The following is a 10,732-nucleotide window of genomic DNA, read 5'->3' as shown; positions in this document are numbered from 1 at the left end:
GGTGTTGATAACTTAAACGGTGTAGGAGGATATAGGTTTAGAATTTTGGGGAGGTTTACCATTCAAGTCTATGGGCCTTTTTTTTGCTATTGAAATGCATTGAGAGCTCATTTAATATTGTTACAGTTCAAAAAGTAGAAATACTATCAATAATATTTTCTCAAGCAATCTGAGTTTGGGCAGTCTGGACATTTGGAAGTTGGTTTCGTGTTAATAGCTTAACTATTTTAAGCTCTAGAGCGGGCTAAAGAAATCAAATAATATGAGTGTGAAAGAAATCTAGAGTCCCCACCTAAATACCGAAATATGGGGACAGGATGTGTTTTATCCTTACCTCCATGTCTATTAGTACAGTATTCTGTTTAGATTGGTCAAATCAAGCCCCAGTGTTGAACTCTTTATAAAGTACAGAAACATCTTCAAAGTGAGCCCAGTCTCCACTAAAAGAACTTGTATGCTGCATAGTTTGTTTGAGTAAAGCAGTACACACACACACACACATCTGTAAATCAGTTTTGTCCTAACACTGTGTGGGCAGAGTTCACACCCCTAGCCACAGACCAGAGCTCCTTCCCAGGAAGTTGTATTTTCTGAGGCTTGGCTGAATGTTTTCCAACTGAAAAAAATAAGTAATCAAACCAGTCGGCCGTAAGATGGCCAGATGAAGGCCTTGCACCGAAAGCCAGCTTCTTTCCCACACTTAAGTAAATTGCAGTCAGAGACTTCCCAAAACTACAGTTACAGGGTCTGAGGAGATTTGTAAAGAAAGGGAGGGTTTGAAGTGGTTACTCTCACTGGGGCACTTACTGTGGAGAAAAAAAGCAAACAACAGAACATATTCTAAATATTAAACAGGATTTTCTGTGGACCGGCACATTGAAGAATGTGATAATGGGCAGTAAATTACATTCAACTGGCAATTATAGACTATCAATTATAGCTGAATGAAATCACACCAATAAACATAGTATATGCTCATTGGAGAGGTTTTGATATAATTGCATATGATTCCACTGCACAAAAAAAGAGAAGAAAGAATATGCAAAGGATTTGAAATTGAACCATGGAGGTATTTATTAGAAATGTTCACAATGTTTATTGGCCCCAGTTGACTGGTATTACAATGTAGAACTTGGTTTAAGAAGATTGGGCACTGTAGTAGGAGAAGATGGGCACTCAGTATAACAGAAATTCTGGGGTTGTGCCAAGAAGAGCCCAGCAGGTTTAAATGCAGCCGAGCGACACACAAGTCGTGCCTCTCCTAGTCTGTCACACATCTAAATGGGGAGCCACTCCTCACGAGGGATGTTTAAGGTCACCTCCATATCCGGGGTGCATCTGGAATGAACACGACACACATTTAGAACCTTAATGCACACTGAACACCTTTTCCTTATGTACATACTTAGTATACATTTGGAAATGTTAATTGCTTGTGAAGGCTTAATGCCATAAGGATGAAAGTATTTTGGTGCCATTACAAAGTACCCTTCAGAAATGAAGTGATGATTAAGTATGCGCTATTCTTGATGGATACCTACAATCCTAATGAACAAATAAACAATAAACATTGCACACAAAATGATACAGTACATGCACATCAAGTGTGTTCCCCAATTGACATCCTGTGACAGATGTACTGTAGGCCACTTCAATTCTGATGTTTAAGACCTACATTTTCCATCCTAAAAATGACCTATCTGAATGAGAACAAATTGGAAAGTAGCATCTCCCATTGCCATAAGTAATTCTGAAATACAGAATAAACAAGCTGGCAGCCGTTTCTCCTTTGGAAGACTGTATCATATCACAGAAGAAGGGAAAAAAACAGGTACGTTTAAATAAACATACTTTCTCCTCAAAAGTGACTAGAGTGAGAGAAATCAGTTGTATCTGTGTGGACTCACTATTTACCAGCCTGGAAAATGATGAGTTTAAATCAGACGGAGGCAATAAAGCTACTTCCAATTAGAACATCTGCATTTACAGTTCAACTTCATATTTATAGTAAACCTATCTTAGGCTTAAAAACACGTCAGTGCTAAAAAGTTGTCATTGCTAAGTGAGATTCAGGAGGTTTTCCAAAAACATTGTAATTTCGGCAATACCCTAATTCAACATTAAATCTCCCTTATATAAAATGTCACGTGAAATTAGCGTATTCCCCAGAGGGGAACATTTTATAGTTGAATATTTGATGAGTTGTAGGTATGAGGGATTTTCATGGTCTACAGCGTGGAGTGTCATCTTGCTTTGGAACAGGCTGGGGGGAAATTTGAGCACCTTATTAACCTTTAATGTCAGGCTGGGATTCACTCCGCTCTGCTGTGCTTCTTCATTTAAATTTAAGATGGCGCTACAAGTCTGTTTTCAACCCTGGGTAATATTAGATGGTGATACCCCATTACTCTTTCCAAGACATCGATTTTGATGGAACAAGGAAGAGGTTAAATTCCTGTCACATGTCTATTAGTTCTGTCTAGATGGTTTTGTGACACTGATAAGATGTCAGATAGATAAACAAGCCAACAGTTCAGTGGGTATCGACAGTATATGGTTGGTATTATGACATTGTCAAACTCTTTGCCTAGAGTTGTCAATGAACTACTCTTTGCCTAGAGTTGTCAATGTACTACTCTTTGCCTAGAGTTGTCAATGTACTACTCTTTGCCTAGAGTTGTCAATGTACTACTCTTTACCTAGAGTTGTCAATGTACTACTCTTTACCTAGAGTTGTCAATGTACTACTCTTTACCTAGAGTTGTCAATGTACTACTCTTTGCCTAGAGTTGTCAATGTACTACTCTTTGCCTAGAGTTGTCAATGTACTACTCTTTGCCTAGAGTTGTCAATGTACTACTCTTTGGTAATAGTTTCTTAAAGAAAAGAAGGCAAGTAAATTATCATTAGTAATTGTTTTAGTTTTAGAGATGCACTTTAGACAATGTGTCTTCAAGAAAGGTTAATGGGTGTTTTAAAGTCCCCCTCAAGAACCTTTTCCAAAGCCAGATTGTCTAAAGTGCCCACCCTCATGGCATGGATTGGTGATATCACACAACCTATTAAGAGCAGCAGTGTACAGTAAAGTGCCTTCCATCACCTTGACATACTTATCTGATTTGGGGAAAACGTCTTGAAAGATGTCTTTCCTGATGTTGGTCCGTGATATTTGCAGTTCCTGGACACTCTTGATCAGCTCTCTGTTCTTATCTTCCAGCTCCGCAATTTCCTGAAATGTTGAAAGCATGAGTGAGTGACACAGAAAGGAGGAAAAAAATACCTTTTCAATTACAGTCATTTTCCGATAATGCCATGGTAAAAATAAAAATTGGGTTATTTTCACATGATGACCTGTATGGAGTTAGAGTGAGTCTGAGTCCATTATGACTAGTTGAAGTATCAAATTGGTAGAACTTTTCGTAATTATTAACCAAACCTTTTTGTGGATTCCAATTTCTTTTTTTATCGTCTGATTATGTGCGGCCATCAGTTTGACGACACAGGGAATATATGAAACATTTTGCTGAAAACAGAGAGAAAGGAGTAAAGCCATGAGAAATGGTGTCAACATCTACCCCTTCCAATAAAGTTTGACTTTAGCTCATTACAAAAAACCTCCACTGTTATTTTCACCAATAATCCAGATACGCTTCAGAAATAGACCTGTGCTGATACTTACTGAATGTTTGTATAAAACATTTTAGCGGCAAGTGAGAATCATTCATCCACAAAGAACTATAGACCTTTGTATCCTATGTATTATGTTTGTGTCGAGTGTGTGATAATAGATGTTTATTTTTATTTTTGTATACAGCAGTGCTGTGTGTCCAATTTTCCCTGAGGAACAATGAAGTAAATCCTATCCTACCTTAGCTATGACAGAGAGGACTTCCTGCTCTTCGTGTTGGGATCGTCTCTCCAGGTACACTATCTCTGTCTGGCACAGCAAGTTCACGTCCTCATTCTCATCCTGGAACCACAGGAATGAACAACACATAACATATGAGACTACAGCCTATTGCGTTCTATTGGAGGAAGTTGCCATTGAGAGAGACCTGTTGACCTGCTGTGTCTCTTTGAGTTTCTCAATCTCTCTCTTTATCTCTGCAATGTGCAGGGCCTTGACGGGGTACTCTTTATCCTTGTAGGTCTTCAGGGTGTGGAGCTCCGCCTGGGCGTTCACCAGCTCTGCCTTCACCCCCCTCAGCTGCTCATGGAGACCTGGCAAGGTAACACACCAAGGGCTTACCCACAGACACTTCAATCATAAATGAGGGAACGGCCCTGCATGCAAACATGTCTTCCCTTTTGAGTTCCCAAACACCAATCGACCAGATTCAGTCACACATGCACACACACACACACAACAATAATATTTAATATCGACATTCACAGGCACATTTACTGTAAAACAAAATAGTATTCATAAGTGACAAGCACACTTGACTTACTGTACTACTATATTTGCTTATGATGTATAATTCTCACTCTGCCAAAGGCATCTCAATTAATAAAAACTGAACTTTGTTGCCTCTGCATTTTACATTATTTATAATATCACCACTTACCCGAAAGTTTGTTCTTTGCAGCAGTCTCAGCCTCCTGGAGCTCTGTCTTGGCCTGCTCCATCTGACTGTGGCTCCAGCTGTTGAATGCAGCTATAGAACTCTTACAGAGAAACAGGGTAGACTTTATTTATTCAGGGTACCAATAATATGCTTCTACAGTGGGGAGAACAAGTATTTGATACACTGCCGATTTTGCAGGTTTTCCTACGTCATGGAGTGGCCTAGCCAGTCTCCAGACCTGAACCCAATAGAACATCTTTGGAGGGAGCTGAAAGTCCGTATTGCCCAGCGACAGCCCCGAAACCTGAAGGATCTGGAGAAGGTATGTATGGAGGAGTGGGCCAAAATCCCTGCTGCAGTGTGTGCAAACCTGGTCAAGAACTACAGGAAACGTATGATATCTGTAATTGCAAACGGTTTCTGTACCAAATATTAAGTTCTGCTTTTCTGATATATCAAATACTTATGTCATGCAATAAAATGCAAATTAATTACTTAAAAATCATACAATGTGATTTTCTGGATTTTTGTTTTAGATTCCATCTCTCACAGTTGAAGTGTACCTATGATAAAAATTACAGACCTCTACATGCGTTGTAAAATCGGCAGTGTATCAAATACTTGTTCTCCCCACTGTACTGACCGTTACAGCTGATGGTGATCTATAGTCTAACTGACTGTTACAGCTGATGGTGATCTATAGTCTAACTGACCGTTATAGCTGATGGTGATCTATAGTCTAACTGACCGTTACAGCTGATGGTGATCTATAGTCTAACTGACTGTTACAGCTGATGGTGATCTATAGTCTAACTGACTGTTACAGCTGATGGTGATCTATAGACTAACTGACTGTTACAGCTGATGGTGATCTATAGTCTAACTGACCGTTATAGCTGATGGTGATCTATAGTCTAACTGACCGTTACAGCTGATGGTGATCTATAGTCTAACTGACTGTTACAGCTGATGGTGATCTATAGTCTAACTGACTGTTACAGCTGATGGTGATCTATAGCCTAACTAAGCGTTTCCAAAACTCAGCCTTGGGGACCCCAAAGTGTGCACATTTTGTTTTTTGCCCTAGTACTACACAGCTGTTTCAAATAATCAAAGCTTGATGATGAGTTGGTTATTTGAATCAGCTGTGTAGTGCTAGGACGAAAACTGTTCTTCTATCATATCTACAGTATACTTGGTACTTCTGTAGTTCTATCATATCTAGAGAATACAGTTACATACGAGTGCAGTAGAATAGACAGTGAGATGCTTGCCCAATCTATTTGCGTGAGTACTAGGACACAAGTGTGTCCTGTCGTCAATAGAGCAGATATAGAGGAATAGAATGACATAGATTCTATGTACTCACCCCTAATTTGTCATGCCGGATGAGGAATTCCCTGGCACTGGACACTGACTGTCTGTCTGTGCTGTCTATCTCCCCGGCCATACGGACGTTGCTCTCCTGCAGCAATGCACAGTGCTTCTCCAGCTCCACTAGGGCCTTCTTCCTCGACATAATCAGCAACTGAAAGTGGTTGTTATTTGTTTATTTACATGTCAAATTAAATACCTTTCCTATTTATGCAGTATTATGTTTTAAGTGTAGATCTTGTGGTCTGGTGCACACTTTATAACGTGTCTCTAAATCACACCTCCCTTGTACTTGATTGATCAATTAAGGTCACTAATTAGTTAGGAACTCCCCTCACCTGGTTGTCTTAATTGGACACAAATTAAAAGGAAATAATAAAAACTAGCAGAAACTATGCCGTCCATGTAATAATTTTGATACAGCTGGTCTAAATCTATTACTGCCATGGATTATTTCTTATGGCGTATTACTCCCTCTAGTGGTTGACTGTGGCTATCGACTCAACATGATGACAGGAACGTCTACTATTCAGTAGCTGAGGATTTTACTGATCACTTATTTAATGTCTTGTGATATAGCCTATAAATACATTCAGTGTTTTGATATTTTCTTGTTTCTTCAAAGTTATGGGGTCCAGCTTCACTCTTTCGTTCCTCCTCCGTCGAGAGAGTCGTCCCATAGATGACGCAGTGGACTCTTCATGGCCAGTGTTGGGGTGAGACTTCCCTGTCAAAGGCAAAACATGAAGTCAACCATTTTAGTTAATTTCCCATTGACAATTTATGCCTTCTGCATCATATGAAGCTGGATTTTCATTCAGTGAATCTTTTCATTCCAGCATGTCAACCTAATCTCCTCAATTTAACATATTTTACATTCAAAGATGAGTTCATAGTTTACCTGGCTTGTCGGTTGTTGGAAAAAAGTTATGGGTGGCAGAGGAGGTCCCACTCTCCTCTCTCCATGTCGCTGGAGAACGCTCGCTTGGTGAGCCAGTAGTCTTGTTGTGCAGTGGGGGCAGAATCACCCAGGGAGGGGGCTCTGTCTTGCTCCTGTTGCATCTCTCCCACTTGCTGTAATCCTAAACAGATATTACTACTTTGTATTGTGTGTGTGTGTGTGTGTGTATGTGTGACTTATGTCTGTCTGTCTGCCTCTCTGTCTGTCTATCTATGGTTCTGTCTCTATCTTGTATGTATGTATGTATGTACAGTGCCTTGCGAAAGTATTCGGCCCCCTTGAACTTTGCGACCTTTTGCCACATTTCAGGCTTCAAACATAAAGATATATAACTGTATTTTTTTGTGAAGAATCAACAACAAGTGGGACACAATCATGAAGTGGAACGACATTTATGGGATATTTCAAACTTTTTTAACAAATCAAAAACTGAAAAATTGGGCGTGCAAAATTATTCAGCCCCCCTAAGTTAATACTTTGTAGCGCCACCTTTTGCTGCGATTACAGCTGTAAGTCGCTTGGGGTATGTCTCTATCAGTTATGCACATCGAGAGACTGAAATTTTTTCCCATTCCTCCTTGCAAAACAGCTCGAGCTCAGTGAGGTTGAATGGAGAGCATTTGTGAACAGCAGTTTTCAGTTCTTTCCACAGATTCTCGATTGGATTCAGTTCTGGACTTTGACTTGGCCATTCTAACACCTGTATATGTTTATTTTTGAACCATTCCATTGTAGATTTTGCTTTATGTTTTGGATCATTGTCTTGTTGGAAGACAAATCTCCGTCCCAGTCTCAGGTCTTTTGCAGACTCCATCAGGTTTTCTTCCAGAATGGTCCTGTATTTGGCTCCATCCATCTTCCCATCAATTTTAACCATCTTCCCTGTCCCTGCTGAAGAAAAGCAGGCCCAAACCATGATGCTGCCACCACCATGTTTGACAGTGGGGATGTTGTGTTCAGCTGTGTTGCTTTTACGCCAAACATAACGTTTTGCATTGTTGCCAAAAAGTTCAATTTTGGTTTCATCTGACCAGAGCACCTTCTTCCACATGTTTGGTGTGTCTCCCAGGTGGCTTGTGGCAAACTTTAAACAACACTTTTTATGGATATCTTTAAGAAATGGCTTTCTTCTTGCCACTCTTCCATAAAGGCCAGATTTGTGCAATATACGACTGATTGTTGTCCTATGGACAGAGTCTCCCACCTCAGCTGTAGATCTCTGCAGTTCATCCAGAGTGATCATGGGCCTCTTGGCTGCATCTCTGATCAGTCTTCTCCTTGTATGAGCTGAAAGTTTAGAGGGACGGCCAGGTCTACCAGGTCTTGGTAGATTTGCAGTGGTCTGATACTCCTTCCATTTCAATATTATCGCTTGCACAGTGCTCCTTGGGATGTTTAAAGCTTGGGAAATCTTTTTGTATCCAAATCCGGCTTTAAACTTCTTCACAACAGTATCTCGGACCTGCCTGGTGTGTTCCTTGTTCTTCATGATGCTCTCTGCGCTTTTAACGGACCTCTGAGACTATCACAGTGCAGGTGCATTTATACGGAGACTTGATTACACACAGGTGGATTGTATTTATCATCATTAGTCATTTAGGTCAACATTGGATCATTCAGAGATCCCCACTGAACTTCTGGAGAGAGTTTGCTGCACTGAAAGTAAAGGGGCTGAATAATTTTGCACGCCCAATTTTTCAGTTTTTGATTTGTTAAAAAAGTTTGAAATATCCAATAAATGTCGTTCCACTTCATGATTGTGTCCCACTTGTTGTTGATTCTTCACAAAAAAATACAGTTTTATATCTTTATGTTTGAAGCCTGAAATGTGGCAAAAGGTTGCAAAGTTCAAGGGGGCCGAATACTTTCGCAAGGCACTGTATGTATGTATGTATGTATGTATGTATGTATGTATGTATACATTATATACATATAATGTGTGTGTGCTCATCATCATGACAATGAACTTACCAATTTCTTGAAATCTTCCTTCAGTGACTTGACAAGATGGTTTGGCAGTACATTCATTATGTTTTTACATCAATACGTCGTAATACATTGATTCCAAAGCTGAACTTGGAGCATAATAAGTCATTCTAACTTTTGAAATATAAATACGACTTGCAACCTTGCAAATATATCTGTAGTCTAGCTGCATAACATAAAAGTTACTCCGGAATGTTCTGTAACACTTCTCTTCGTCATAGCAACCACATCGACGACGAAAAAGACCGCCACCTACTGGAACATGGACGAAGCATTCTGGATTCGAATTTGGGTAACCAAAAAGGCTACACTGAGCGCGGATCCGAGAGATAAACAGACTGTAATGAAACAGCAGGGAGCAGGTCTCGAGCCCTCGACCTTCGAGCCTGAGGTCCGGCGCGCTATCGACTGTGCCGCAAAAGCATGCTCGATTTCCGGGTTTATAAACCCAGGGTCGTTACAATACGTAGCAGGCAATATTTTGCCTGTATTCCTTTGTAGCTTGCATTTAGTCTACATTCTAGTTCAACCATTTATTTTGAAACAAAAATAGTAAATACACATTTAGCAAGTTGGTGTGACACAGCGATTTGCACTTCTCTGGAATGAGATAACACAATTCTTTTATAATAGGTTTTTTAATGTGATAAAGCATCGCAGAATGTCGGTGCAATCCGTACTCAATATCCGACAAAAGTTCAGTAACAATACAATTAAAATACAGATTGTATTTTACATGAATTAAAAGCACCACTAAGCAATATCTTAAATATAAATGTGCACAATTATATTAATCTATAAAATTATCTGAATATTTTATTTATCCTTTATTTTACCAGGTAAATTGACTGAGAACACGTTCTCATTTGCAGCAACGACCTGGGGAATAGTTACAGGGGAGAGGAGGGGGAGGAATGAGCCAATTGTAAACCTGGGGATTATTAGGTGACCGTGATGGTTTGAGGGCCAGATTGGGAATTTAGCCAGGACACCGGGGTTAACACCCCTACTCTTAAAATGTGTGGCATGGGATCTTTAATGACCTCAGAGAGTCAGGACAACCGTTTAACATCCCATCCAAAAGACAGCAGTGTCCCCAATCACTGCCCTGGGGCATTGGGATAGTTTTATACCAGGGGAAAGAGTGCCTCCTACTGGTCCTCCAACACCACTTCCAGCAGCATCTGGTCTCCCATCCAGGGACTGACCAGGACCAACCCTGCTTAGCTTCAGAAGCAAGCCAGCAGTGGAATGCAGGGTAGTATGCTGCTGGCATGCTACTGCTGGAATATGTGACATTGATTTGTAATACATCATGTTTCCTCATACATAGAGCTGCATTATAATCTTCCACTTTTATATGTTTGATCTAATTATCTGTGAACAAGTATTAGAACACAATTGTGGATAGAAAGATGAGTTAATACAGCTGAAAAATAACAGGTTGTAAAAGTTGTCCATTTGAGCGAACCTGTTTACAGAACAAATAAAAAATATACAACAGATAAACATCAGTTGTGATATCACAAAATACAAGTGACAGTATAAAGTTACACAATTTTGTACAATATTCACAGACTGAACAGATGAGATTATTGTTGATTTAACCCAAACAATATTCAAGACAATGACCTAGGCACCATGTTTGCATAATAGGCCAGTAGCTGCAAGATTTTTGACAAATCCTCTTGAGATTCTTGTTGTGCATCTGAAATGTCACCCTATAGTGTACTACTTATAGGAAATTGGGTGCCATGGGCTCTGGTCAAAAGTAGTGCACTGAATTGGGAATACTGTGCCATTTCAGACGTAACATTGGTCTGTTTAATGTTTTCATCTTGAC

General features: G+C 39.9%; 1 protein-coding gene across 1 annotated transcript; it reads right to left on the bottom strand.

Annotated features, from left to right (window-relative positions):
- Window positions 1-1,049: 1,049 nt before the first annotated feature.
- Window positions 1,050-8,959, bottom strand: c7h20orf96 (chromosome 7 C20orf96 homolog). The gene is made up of 10 exons (XM_071162303.1): window positions 8,875-8,959; window positions 6,844-7,024; window positions 6,533-6,669; window positions 5,938-6,096; window positions 4,569-4,668; window positions 4,064-4,221; window positions 3,869-3,970; window positions 3,437-3,523; window positions 3,111-3,229; window positions 1,050-1,338 (listed from the first exon to the last, which is right to left on the bottom strand). The coding sequence occupies exons 1-10, from the start codon at window positions 8,929-8,931 to the stop codon at window positions 1,278-1,280; spliced, it is 1,161 nt and encodes a 386-aa protein (XP_071018404.1). The 5' UTR covers window positions 8,932-8,959; the 3' UTR covers window positions 1,050-1,277.
- Window positions 8,960-10,732: the final 1,773 nt, after the last annotated feature.

The sequence above is a fragment of the Oncorhynchus clarkii genome, chromosome 7 (assembly GCF_045791955.1).
Source record: "Oncorhynchus clarkii lewisi isolate Uvic-CL-2024 chromosome 7, UVic_Ocla_1.0, whole genome shotgun sequence".
Taxonomy (NCBI): Eukaryota; Metazoa; Chordata; class Actinopteri; order Salmoniformes; family Salmonidae; genus Oncorhynchus; species Oncorhynchus clarkii.
Note: the sequence above shows the minus strand (reverse complement) of the source record. Positions and strands in the feature narration are given on the sequence as shown.